At 40.7% G+C, this 13354-nt stretch overlaps 1 protein-coding gene across 1 annotated transcript; it reads left to right on the top strand.

The window, feature by feature from the left end:
• The first annotated feature begins 275 nt into the window (after window positions 1-275).
• On the top strand, window positions 276-11999 carry MDH1 (malate dehydrogenase 1). The gene is made up of 9 exons (XM_082305227.1): window positions 276-357; window positions 5709-5807; window positions 6137-6233; window positions 7215-7390; window positions 8772-8894; window positions 9027-9203; window positions 10883-10996; window positions 11205-11294; window positions 11666-11999. The coding sequence occupies exons 1-9, from the start codon at window positions 355-357 to the stop codon at window positions 11789-11791; spliced, it is 1005 nt and encodes a 334-aa protein (XP_082161353.1). The 5' UTR covers window positions 276-354; the 3' UTR covers window positions 11792-11999.
• The last annotated feature ends 1355 nt before the right edge of the window (window positions 12000-13354 follow it).

The following is a 13354-nucleotide window of genomic DNA, read 5'->3' as shown; positions in this document are numbered from 1 at the left end:
GGTTAGCGGCTGGACTCAATGATCTTAAGGGTCTTTTCCAACCTTAACGATTCTGCGATTCCACGATTCAATGAATGGGGCGCGGGGGGGGGGGGGGGGGGGCGGGTAACCGCTGCCACGCCGCCAATCGCCTCCGGGGGCGAGGCGCGCGCGCCCCGAGGCACGCTGGGAGTCGTAGTTCTCCCCCACGCCTCAGCTGCGCGGGGCGCGGGAGCCGCGACTACAGGGCCCAGAAGGCCGCGCGGGGCGCGCGCGCCCCGCCCCCCCCGCGGTACCTTAGCGCAGCGCCGTCGCGGCCGCAGTCGCGCTGTAGAGGTGACCCCCGGGCTGCCGGATCCGCCGCTCCTCTCAGCCATGGTCGGTACCGCTCCCCGAGCCGGGCGGGCGCTCCCTTTCGGCGGCGGTTGGGGTGGGGTGGCGGCGGGCTGCGCCCCCTCGGCGGGGCGGTTGGGGTGGGGGGCTCCCCTCAGGCGGAGGTGGCTGCGAAATGGCGCCGGATTCCCCTCCCCACCCCCCCCTCGCCGGGCGGCCCCTGGGGGGTGACCGGGAGGAAACGGGCCCAGCGCTCGCCTCAGCCTTCACGGGGTCGGCGCCGGGGTGACCTTCCAGCCCGGGGACTCGGGGGTCGGGGTCGGCCCCTGCAGCGCCGGCCTAGCGCCGGCCTAGCACCGTCCCTGCCTCCCCTTTGCTGGCGTGCGGGGGCGGTCGGCCTGTGGCCCCGCGGGGGTCACCCCGGCGGAGCGGAGCGAACCTCCCCAGCCTGGCGCTGGCCCTGCAGCCGTTTGATCGCGCCTTCTCCTACAGCCGGCGCCTCGCTGAGCCCCGTGGTTGGCGACGTTGCCTTCGAGAAGACGGGGGTGCCTGCTCCTTCATTTCATGAGACATTAAAGGTTTTGGGTGCAATTCTGTGTTAGCTCGAGGGGAAATGCCTGTAAAATGTTTTCCTCTCTTGTTTCATCCTTGCTTGCTGTCAGAAATCCAGCTATTTATGTAGGCTCTCCAGACTGTCAAGGAGTCCTAGTTCTTGTCCTGAGGTTACACAGGTGACCTGGCATGCTTTGCTTTTCTGTGGCATATATACACACACAAACTTACACAGAGACTTTGCTTTCCTTTACAATAATGAAAAATCTCCATGTTTTTCTGGACTTTATACCCTGTTATTCAAACCTTTTCTTTTGGTACTTGGCTATAGAAATGATGCTTGCGTGCTCTGAAACACGGCTTATTATTTCACCTATATGCTAAAAAATACTGAAATCTGTAAACCTCATCTATCTTTATTCTCTACTCTTATTTCTGTTCAAAATATGGATTCTCAGGAGTGGCAACAAGGCAGCAAGTTTTATTTTGTACATGAGCTTTCAAAGCATTGGCTGCCGTGAATTTGCTGATCTCCAGGAGAACTGCTATTTGAAACTTTCTTTGATGCCCAGACGTTTTAGAATGTCACTGGTTTTTATTTTACTTTCACTATTCTAATTATGCGTTTAGCATTGGGAAAAGGCATTAAACTTCTGAAACAAAGTCATGTGTCTATTGATACAACTGCTGTTAGCTAAATGAAATGGAAAAAGGTTTTAAGGGCGCTTGTCTCAAGGTCATTTCTTAAGGAAAGAATTCCTTTGGAATTCAGTCTATGAACCACAGCGCTGCTGGGGTTGCTAAAGTGTACAACTGTCTTGCCAATACTTTCTACCACACTTCCAAATACATTTATTGTCACTGCAACTCTGCTTTAAAGGGGGAAGAGCAAAGGGAAAGTTTGTTAGGCAGGCTTTAGACTTTTGAGGAGATACAGTTTAATTTAATGCTTAAAGCATTCTTGTCAAGCAAGGTGGGATAGCTTAGTTGGCTTTAATATTCAGGAATAACATTAGGTTGGTGATATTTTACAGATAGTTAAGTTTATCAGTAATTATGTTTATAGAGGTCCTTATAACTGTAATGAGTAATGCAAAGTCCATCACTTGTGTAGACAGGATATAAATTTTCTTGTTGCTACATTTGATAGATTGTGGGTTATTTCATATTACACTTTTACTTACCTTTGTAACCTCCTGAATCAGTTTTGCAGTGTAGTGCTGTTTTCATGTGTGGCACTAATATTTTAGGTCTGCTAGTATCAGCAGTAATCACAGAGATAATTTAGGCACTGTGTTCTTAAGCCAAAGTGTATGTGGGGTGAGGGCATTAAGCCCATTTGATATTGGAAGGTTTGCTTTTATCTGTGACAATTTAGGAGGGGGAGAAATCCTACATGTTTGCTGAATTAGAGGGAGAAGAGTATCTGGGGATGAGATGTTCACTTTTTTTTTCTTCCTTTTTATCATTACCTTTACTACTCTTTCAGTTTCCTAAAAGTTTTTAAGTATACATCGGCTCTATGTGAAGTGGGGAAGGCTTTGAAATGAGATAGTTGAGCTAGATGTCATTTAATTTGTCCTCTAGTTCTTGTGTACCTGAGAGTCAGTAAAGGTCACCTCTGTAGTTACCACAGCATGAAAGTATTCTCATCGAAGCGCAGTGCAGGAGCCAAGTCACGGATTAAAGTGCCTGAACGTGAATGTGTGGAGCCTACAACTTCCATTTGGGAGCTACTCAAACACCCACCCTCCAAAAGTAGCCTCAGATGCTCAGTGATACCGATTTTTATGTGATGTAAGTTTTCCAGGGAGAGTTAACTATATTTTGTAAGAAGCATGACATTTTTTGCTTGTTAATCTAGCTCCTGGAATCAAGAGAGAGCATGAAAATTTCTTTGATACTAATTGCTCACAATTGGTGCGGGGGCAAGAGGGTTCAGGGAAAGCTTGTATGTGAATCCAAGGTACTGAAGGCTTGGAGAGAAAAAAAGCAAGTAGGCAGTACTCCTGGCTTTATTTTAGCTTATGTTTCTTCCTCCCTTCTCCAGCCCAAAATGGGGGGAGAACAGGAGGGATGGTAGTAAACAAACATAATTGCTTTGAGAGGGTGGAGCTGAGTCGTGACTGAAGGATTTTTTTTTTTTTTTTTAACAAGGCTAAATGTTAAGTCTGTCTTAGTTAAAAAAAAAAAAAATAGTCCTACCTCCTGCCTTTCTATCTTCCACTCCTTCCCTCTCCTGTTGTTATGCTAAATGCTCACCATAATGCTAGTGGATAGTTTCACATTTTTATGTGTAAATCAGATTAACATATAAAGTGCCTATAATGGAGAAAATTCTCATTGATTTTTCCCCTTTTGTAACACTACTTTAGATTGGCTCACAGGTTGCAAAGGAGAAAGAGCCTAACTTCTTAAAATCTTTCTTCCATTCACTGGAAATTCAGAAATGAATTCACGATTGATTTCAGATACCATGTAATTCAAAGAATATGTGTTCTGCTGTTATCTGTGTGAGTTCTGGCATAGCATGCTTAGCACAGGATCACTTTTTGTATGCTACTGATACGGGATTTTGACAGGCCAAGGTTTTGCAGCACAGTAATTTTCCAGTACTTATTTTCCTAACTAATATGACTAGCTGCCTTAAAAGAGTGTTCATTGTTCCCTTTACGTAAATAAAATGTAGGTTCTCCTTAAAAACATGCTGAAATCATGCTTTATCTGCCATTAGGTGATCATCAGGCTTTAAAATCATTTTAATGCATCTTAATCTGCGCTGCCCATCATCATTCTGACATTATGGTACATTTGGACAGTATAACTTCACTACTCGACAATAGTGTACCAAAACTAGTTTTGAAATTTAGAACAGCAATAATTGATTGTCTGCTCTTCTTGCCCCTCCTCATGGAGTTTTGACAAGTTTTGAGGGATGAGACTCACAGGACAGGTTCAAAATAAAATAATGCAGTTCAACACCATAACCGGTAGCCATTTAACCAAATATTTAAAGAATCATTCTCATAATAAAGCCAAAATCATGTTGAGGTCTCAATCTGTGAGTTCAGTAGTTTAACTTCGTCACTTATGCTCTCATTTTATCTAGTACGTGGTAAAATGGGGTGTGTGGCCTCGCTTTTATAGTTATCTAATGCTAGCTTGATGCAGCCGTGCTTGGCTGGTCACTTCTGCAGAGAGAATACACTCAAATCCCAAAATGGTTTTCCTATAAATATCGATGATAGGAATGTTGGTTGGAAAGGATCTTTAGAGGTCATCCGGTCTGGCTGCTTTCTTGCTCTGAGTCTGGAGGTTGTCCAGTCCAGCCTCATAATAAGGCTTTTGCCGTTGCTAAATCAGGTCATACATGTTCTTTCATCTGGGTCTTGAAAACCGCCAAGGATGAAGGTTGCACAGACTCTCTGGGTACCCTGTTCCAGTGCGGCAGTACTGCCCTAATCAAGAATTTTTCTCTTAATTTGTAGCCATTGCCCCATGTTCTGCCATCTGCCACTACTAAGAGGTGTTTGGCAGCATTATTTTTGTGAGCTTTCTCGAAGTAGTAGTAGTAGGCTGCTATTAGATCACCCCTTGTCCTTTACCTTTCCAGACTATGCCCAGCTTCCTCAGCATCATCTTATAGGACATGAACTCTGGGCCCCAACCATCTGAATAATGCTTGCCTGGACCACCTTTAGTTTTTCAACGTCTGTCTAAAGCTCAGGGTCCCAAAACTGGGCTCAGTATTCCAGCTGCAACCACCAGCGCTAAGTGAAATGTCTGCCTTTGCTCTGCAAGCTACACTTTTCATAATGTACCCCAGTATGCAATTAAATCACTTCAGACATAATTGAATGTGGAGGATGTTCTGTCCATAATTCAAATGATCATCTTTTAATTATTTGAAAAAGTGGGCATGGGATTCCAGCAGGCTGGTCAGAGTGTACTTGTTCCTGTCCTAGCACAATCTGCCCTAGCCCTATTGCCTCTAGGGAAAAAGGGAGATGCGAAAAACAGGCTTACAAAATATTGGGTTATGAATGTCCTTTGGCATGTTTTCCCTTTTCAATATTAAATAACCTCTGGAGTTCTCCAAGTCCTGGTTCTGCTTAACAAAATGGACTTCTGCTATAGGGTAAGCCATTTTTTTCTCCCTATTTGCAATATAGCAATGTGTTGGCAGTCTTCTCCCAGTCTTTTGGAATTTTGGGTCAGTTTGACAATGGACAGTTGTATTATGGATATTAGTGTCTGTATTTGTCTATAATGTAGCTTTTGTCTGTGGATTTATTAAATTGCTGCATAACAGTTTAGTGAGGCAGTAGTTTTAAGTCCACTGGATTCCTTGGTTTCTGGCATTCAATAAGTCTTCGGTTGCAAGTAAATGTTCAAAATGGAAACAGGCCTCAAAATTGAAATAATCTGAAAACTGGTGAAGTGTGACAGCTCGTAAAACTTCTGTAGTAAGTTTGAAGTATCAATGGGTAATCTAATGAGTGGGTACATGTTGTAACACCTTACGCTAAAAAGGCAGCATTGTTAAAAGAAATACAAAATTTTTCAAATAGATTGTCATTCCTGGCATTTTGGAAGCTTTTCCAGGAACAATTCTTAGGGGTATTTCTGCAAGTATGGTCTGTGTAAAAGCAAGTAGAGAAATTGCTGGTAGTTGTAGCAGAACAGAGGTGTGATCCCAGGAGCTGGCCCTGATCCACATTTAGGCACATGCTTTCATCCAGGTTAAATAATCATAACCTTATTTCTGTAGTAGCTGTTAATTTTTACCGCTCTCAGATCATGTGAGCATACACTGTGGGTAAGTCTCTGTAACTTTCTTCCAGGGTGAACCTATCAGAGTCCTGGTGACTGGAGCTGCTGGGCAGATCGCTTACTCGCTGCTCTACAGCATTGCCAAGGGAGATGTCTTTGGCAAAGAACAGGTAACTCTTACACTGAACTATGACTTGTCTCTGTTGCGCAGTAATGAGTAAGCTAATGTCAGAACTGCAGTCCCTGAGACTTGTTTTCTTGTAGGCGCTCAGAATGGCTTGGCAATATGCAAGTAATTTATTTTTTTAAGTGGTGAAAATGGAGTCCTGCTCTGTTAGGCTAGCTTTCAGTTGTTGGTCGTGCTGAAGTTTTTCGATTTTCTGTAAATGGATTTTAAGTAAGTCTTGCACAAGATAGCAGTTTCTAGCAGATAACAAGACAAATTAATTTTCAAAACAGATTACGTGCAACTTGTACTAAACCATTTATTTCTTTACAGCCTCTTGTTCTTGTGCTGTTGGATATCACCCCCATGATGACTGTATTGGAAGGTGTAGTGATGGAGCTTCAGGACTGTGCCCTACCGCTGCTGAGAGGTGGCCAAAAGGAATTTTTCTTACGCCTACAAGATGTTCTAGTACAACTATTGCATTTATAAGTTCTTGTAGCTGGCAGGAAGTTAAGCGGAAGAAAATACTAGATGATCCTTCTTGGTTTTATATTTTGTGGAAGATAATTTAATTTAACTTTGGCTGTAAGCTAGGAAGAATGTCATCAAATGAGTCTTGCCTAAAGAATTGCGCAGATACCTGGGTTTTGGTTTACATCATCTAATCCTGGGTTGTCAGCATGTGCAACAAATTGTCAGATACTTGTGCATTTCTGCATTGTATTCTGGCCTAGTGGGAAAATAACAATAAATCTTTAGATACGCTTACATGCCTTTACTAAGTAAAAAAAATTGTAGTCTTTAGAAATATCTTCTGCATAAAGACACAAATTGAAAAATCGCTCAAGTCATGTAAACAACTTCTGATAAATCTAAACAAGCAGAAGAAAGGGAGCCAGTAGATGCTACTGTAATTATTACAGTACTTTAAAAATGTGTAGCTACCAGCTCTTGTACTTGTAAAAATCAAACCTTCTTTGATTTGAATTGTTAAAGGGAGAGGAAAACTTCATTTGTGTTGATACTTGCCACTAAGAATTTTTTTGTAAAAGTGAAGAACAGCATATATGCATACATGTGTATAATATGCATATATAGATATGTATGTATATTTGGAGACACACACATGAAAGGTATCTTTTGACATAGATTTCTCCTGTGTTTTCAGAATTTATATCTAAAGCTTTAGATAAATATTTGCGTATAAATATTTGCCAGTAAACAGTTTCTAATCTGTGGAGTTAGGGCCGAATGACTATACTTGTATTTTTGGAAGGAGAAGGTGATGCTGTTGTCAGGTCAGATTATATACTACTTATGAATGAAAGAATATTCCTGTTAACACTTTGCCATGAGTATTTATCTTACTTAGATTTTTTTTTTTTTTTCCCCTGTTTCCTTTTTTTAGAGGTCATTCCAACAGACAAGGAGGAAGTTGCATTCAAAGACCTTGACATAGCAATTCTGGTTGGCTCCATGCCAAGGAGAGAGGGCATGGAGAGGAAGGATTTACTCAAAGCAAATGTGAAAATTTTCAAGTCTCAGGGTGCAGCCTTGGACAAGTATGCCAAAAAGACTGTCAAGGTGAATATAGAAATTGAATTTCAAAAGTTAACTCTCCGAGTTATGTAGAGATCTAAATACATTGTAGAATGATATTGCACAAGCAGGAACCTATTCAGTGCAGGCATTCCTTTCCTTAAGCCCTGGAAAATACACCACAGTCAAGGTTAGATGAGATATAGTATGTTGAATAGGTAGATGATTTAGTCCTTAATTCGTTTGGTGAAAAAGGTGAGTCTTACATTGTGTTGCTGTAGTTCACACATACTCTGAACTGGTTACCAGCAATTCGGGGCTGGGGGGAATTTATAATCTATATTAAAAAAATAAAAAGCAGTCTTCTGCTCGTTATCTCTCTTCTCTGGGAGAACTAAATTATCTACATGCAGCTGCCTACTTCATATCCATCTGTGGCTTTAACATAATGACCCTTAACTTCAGTATCATGTGGAATTACAGTTCCACAAAAAATTGGCTTTATTTAGGTTGTTTGCATCTTGGTCTTTGGAGCATTGGAAGCTTTTAATTGTTCTCTCTCAGATTCCTTCAGTGCAGTTAATGGGATCATGTGGCCGCTCTCCTACTGCTCTTAATCTCAGACCCAGACTCTGACTGTGCTTTGTAACTGACTTTTTAATGTCTACTTCCTCTGCTGATGAACTTCCTACTGCTTCTAAAGACTTGTTTGCTTCTTTGTACGGTTGGAATAAAAACTATCAATATAACTATTGCAGAGTAATGGAAAATTTACTGAACTCGCTTTCAAAAGGGGAAATACAAAGGGAGGTTTGCAGATTAGCTTGTGTGATTGAGAGTATTTGGAGCTTGACGTTAATCATTTGAGGAACATTAGTAGATGAAGGGTGAACAAAAATCAGTTTTCCATAGTAATAAATTGATCTAAGTTCAGGCAGTATTTTACTTCTAACTGCCTATGAACATCGAGATAAGTAACTGTTCTGGCTTTTTTTTATTATAAAGCAATTATGTAAAGCAGTGGCAGCCAGTCTGGGAACCATTTAAAAGGTGATGGAGAATTCACTGTGGGTCAACTAGTCTGTATGTATCGTGCTTTCCCTGTATCTAGTAGCATGGGGTTTGAAGCCAGGCTGTGTGTCAGTGTGCAGATCTCCCTAGAAGTCTTGTTCTCTTTCACATTTGAATGTCAACTTATAAAGAAGATATCTAGCTAGAAAATATTTTTCTGTGCAGTTCTAAAAGACTCAGTGACTATGAACAACACATATGAAAAAACCTTGTTGAAGACAATGAAGAGATTTAGAAAACTTAACTTTTTGATAGTTTCTTTGAAGGCAAAGCTGTGTATTTCACTTGAGGGAGCTGTTTTGCAGAAACAGATTCTTCATCTTTCCACATTCCCCTTCCCTTCTTTCATTTTTAGGTTGTGGTAGTTGGGAATCCAGCAAATACTAACTGCCTGATTGCATCAAAGTCAGCCCCGTCAATACCAAAGGAAAACTTCAGCTGCTTAACTCGTTTGGATCACAACAGAGCTAAATCTCAGGTAAAAAGGGCCTGTTCAAAGTCGAATGCTTTCTGTTGTCTCTGCTAAATACAAACAGAGCAATGCTTTCAAAGAAGCCTGTGAATTGAGAGGCTGAAGTTAATACAATGGACATCTTTAATTTCTGATTAGATTGCTCTGAAGCTTGGTGTGACTGCTAATGATGTGAAGAATGTCATCATCTGGGGCAACCACTCCTCCACTCAATATCCAGATGTTAACCATGCGAAGGTAAATGTGAAAGGAAAGGAAGTTGGAGTTTATGAAGCTATAAAAGATGACAGCTGGCTGAAGGGAGACTTTATCCTGGTAAGATCTTGGGGCTTTTTTAAACGGTCATTCTGTGCTTCTGCTTTCTTCTAACCTCATATGAAATTGTAAACTCTGTAAATGACTGACTGAGCGAAGCAGCTCTTCCTATCTCACTAGAATAAGTCATCTTCAGATAGCTTGCCTCTATCAGTTATTTGCTTTTGAAAAATTTAAGGCATTATGAAACTTATGTAAATACTACTAGAAAAAGCCATTTGGAGTGCTAAAATGCTTCAACAAAAATAATTTTGATCATAGCTTAGGTGCAACTCATTTGGCACACAAGCACAATTGACAGTTCGCTATGGTGACATTTTTTGTCAGCTTTGTAGATGAAGTAGGATGATCTTCCGTTTGCTGCTCCCCACTCACCAAAAAAAGCCGAGCAGCTCTCCCCCGGCACATGCATGCTCATGCACGCACACACATGCTTTCCAAATCTAAATCTGTGGCCTTGTCAGCAGCATTTCTGAAAAGTTATGTGCAAAATCTAGAAAATGCCTGCAAATGTTTTAATGTAGAGTAGTAGTAAATAATATAGAGTAGTAAACCAAAATAATGGTATTAATTGATGAAGAGCACAGGCTACCTAAATGCAATATAAAGTGAAACAAGGATTACTAAAGCCCTTGAATGTGACTCCAAGTAGCTGTGCTTTGCTTGGTGTTGCAACATTACTGGCATGCTGACAGTCAGGTACTATATTGTAGCCAAGGCACCTTTAGTTTGGGACTGAGAATATGTTTTGTCATATGACTGTGCTGTGTCCTATATTGTTTTGGATATAGCTTATTCCAGTTTATGCTTGTTGCTACAGAATAAATTATTGTATGCCAACAACCAAAATTCACGAGCAGAAACCTGTCCTTGTCCTTGATCCTGCTGTATCTTATGTGGCCAAGGCAGGATACTGGTAAGCAGTATCTGGTAAGCAGTTTCTGTAAGCAGAAACCTGTCCCTGTCCTTGATCCTGCTGTATCTTACGTGGCCAAGGCAGGATACTGGTTTGGCCTTCTAGGTACATTGTAATGCTGGTCTATGCTAGAACGCTTTGCCTAAGATAAGGAGGTTTCATAATTGCTGCTTTCTAGACTGGTGTCTGGTTGGCATACAGCCGTACCAAAACCTATTAAAAGACAAAAAGATAAAAGGTTTAAGAAGCTATCCTAATTCCAAGAAGTGCAATTCATAAGTACAAAATTTCTAAATATAAACTTGAGTATAGGGAGGTAGGTTCACCTATCTTCAGGGATTAAATTAATTTTATGCATTAAATAGTGCAGGATTGAGACCAGCAAGTAGTTCATGTTGGTATTCATCAAAAACCCCCTTAATTCCCAGTGTTGCTCTGAAACATCTGTTACTGTTGACATACATGAAGTCTCTTGGTAGTAAAAGCTTGAAACATCTGATTGGTATGAAAGAAGTTAGTGGGCTGCTAGCTGTAAAGCAGGTACTAAGAAATGAGCCAACCTCTGAAATATTCCATTATGTTCTTGTCTTGGCAAAACTCTTCTGGATTGTATGCCGTGTTCACTTAGTGATAGAACTGTATCTTGACTGATGAAATTAAATAATGTTTGTAAGGCAGTCTTTCCTTCTGGCATTTACTAACAGTGTTTAGAACAAGCCAAGATTTTGCTGCTTTACAATTTAGCATTTTTTCTTAATTGCAGACTGTTCAGCAACGCGGAGCAGCCGTTATTAAGGCTAGGAAGCTGTCCAGTGCGATGTCAGCTGCCAAAGCTATCTGTGACCATGTGAGGGACATCTGGTTTGGCACTCCAGCGGTAAGATGTTGCTCTTAAGTGCTTGTTTGCCTAATGCTTTGATTACATGCCAGTGTCTTTGACCTCAAGTGTGTATGTGTGAGAGGGGGAATAACCTGTCTTTTTCTGGAATAAAGTGTGTCATAGGAGATGCAGTATATTGGAAATTAAAAGTTTGCTTGCTTCTAGCAGTGAAAAATGTATTCATCCCTTCCTCTTCTGTTTTCAGGGCGAATTTGTTTCCATGGGAGTAATTTCTGATGGCAATTCTTATGGTGTTCCTGAAGACTTGCTATATTCATTCCCTGTTGTGATCAAGGTACTTAGATTTAAATACAGTTTAGTTATGTCTGCAAGACCTAGCTGAACTGTCGTACGAGCTAGTTAACAGCTGTGCTTTTAGTGTGGGACTGCAGTTGCTGAGTCGCAGGGGTTTTAGCAGTCTTTCACAGACAGGACCATTATTCACCGTTTTGTAGTAGCTGTCAAATAAGTGCTGATAGAAAAGTAGAATCTTACATGACTAGCTGGTGCTGGTTGTATTCTTTATCTGAAAACAAAATTAACTTCTGCCTGATGTGTTTTTTTAAGGCCATAAACTTTGTTTCTTACGCTGCAAAGTTTCCTTCATGCAGACTGAATGGGGCTTGTTCTCAAATGGAGGGTTTTTTTTTATTTGTTTTCAAACAGGACAAGACCTGGAAGTTTGTTGAGGGTCTTCCTATTAATGATTTTTCTCGTGAGAAGATGGATCTGACTGCTAAGGAGTTAACTGAAGAGAAGGAGACTGCTGTGGAATTCCTCTCCAGTGCATGACTAGGTGATGAGGAAATACAAAATCATTTAAGAGTGGAAGAATCTAAAAGTCGTCTCTAAGTCTGCTACCAAACACTATTACTGTATTCAAGTCAACTGTCTGTGGCAATTGTGCATTTTAAAGTTCATATGCTTACTGGTACTGTTGTGCCTATTGAGTTATTAGCAAAAAGATTATTAAAGAAGTGAAACTAGTTTGTTGACCAAACTTTATCTGTTCATTACTAGTTGCTTTCTGTGTACGATACAGAATAATTGTTTGCCTCGGCCTTGACTACTAACGCACAATCTGAGTTTTGATTAGGATTTGGCACTATTGGAACATGTTCTAGTCTATGATCACTTCGGCATCCTATGGCTCAACCGAAAATGAAATTAGAATGCCAATAGTTCTTCTTGAACCAGAAGTTCCGTGACTCAAGCCTGTCACTGGACAGACTCCAAGTATATACTGTTCACTCTGGTTATGCTTACAGTCTTTGTCAATAGAAATATTAAAAGATGCTTAATCACATAATGGCTAAGAGTAGTCTTTTGCACTTTATTTGCATGTTTTAGTTATGTAACTAGAAGAATTTGGTAGTACAACATAAAAAATCCTGAAGACCTATCTTAAAAAACTGAGGGAAACTAGTTTTAAGAAGCTTTATTGATGACTAGCACTTCTGTTTGTCTTTCCCAGGCAAAATTACTTTATGTCAACATCAGACACAAAAGCCTAAAGGCAGATTTGTACTCCAGCACTACAGTTCAAAAGCAGCGCTGGTACTGTAGCTCAGTACTAATTTGATCGTAGCTTCAAAGCCTTTTGTCCCAGGAGACAAGGACTTGGTTAAGACGAAGTGAGGTTAATATACTGGCTTGAGAATTTTTCTGGTGCAGCCTACAAACACTTTAACTTCAGGAAGGTTCAAATATATTGCACTGTAATTATTCCTTTGCGAACACACAGGTGAATGTTCCTCTAACTCTTCTCCTAGACTCCTGCTTTGTCTGTTCCTGCTATAGTAACCCACCTTACGTAGACTTAAGGGATTTAGACTAGGTTTGTTGTTCTGGGAATTTCTTAGATGTACTACCCATTCTGTTTTCTAAGCACCTTAATTACTTCCCGCTCTGGCTGCAGCGTGGAAACTCTCGTACACAATGTCCGTGCTAAGTTGTTGTCTGTCCTGTTCCAACGTAAGTGTTTCTGCCTTCTACTAAAGTAAATCTTGGGTCTGTCATATGTGGAGTCATCACATTTCCCTTTTTTGGTTTGTTGTCCTTAAATGAGGATTCAAGAAGTAGAACTGTTTTGACCAAAAAAAAAAAAGCTTAAACTGAATTCTAAGCAAATTGAATGATTTCTTTGAGGATTTATCAGCTGGAATATAAAATAAATCGGCAAACATCAATAAGCTTAAAAATAAATGCTCTCACAACATTACTGTAGCTATTAAGTACAGTAACAATAATGCGGCAAAGATTTACTGTACATAAATGGCTGAAAGGGAAAACAAGCATTTCAGAAAATGGGAATGTCTGCTGCAGCATACATCTGTCTTTTCACGACAGTTTGGG

Source organism: Platalea leucorodia (assembly GCF_965183815.1).
Source record: "Platalea leucorodia genome assembly, chromosome: 3".
Lineage (NCBI taxonomy): Eukaryota > Metazoa > Chordata > Aves > Pelecaniformes > Threskiornithidae > Platalea > Platalea leucorodia.
The sequence above is the reverse complement of the archived record's forward strand: the minus strand, read 5'-3'. Positions and strand labels throughout refer to the sequence as shown.

Coding starts and splice junctions, on each gene's coding strand:
- MDH1 (XM_082305227.1), top strand. Junction 6,234..7,214: donor TGCCCTACCGCTGCTGAGAG/GTGGCCAAAAGG, acceptor TCCTTTTTTTAG/AGGTCATTCCAACAGACAAG. Junction 8,895..9,026: donor ACAACAGAGCTAAATCTCAG/GTAAAAAGGGCC, acceptor ATTTCTGATTAG/ATTGCTCTGAAGCTTGGTGT.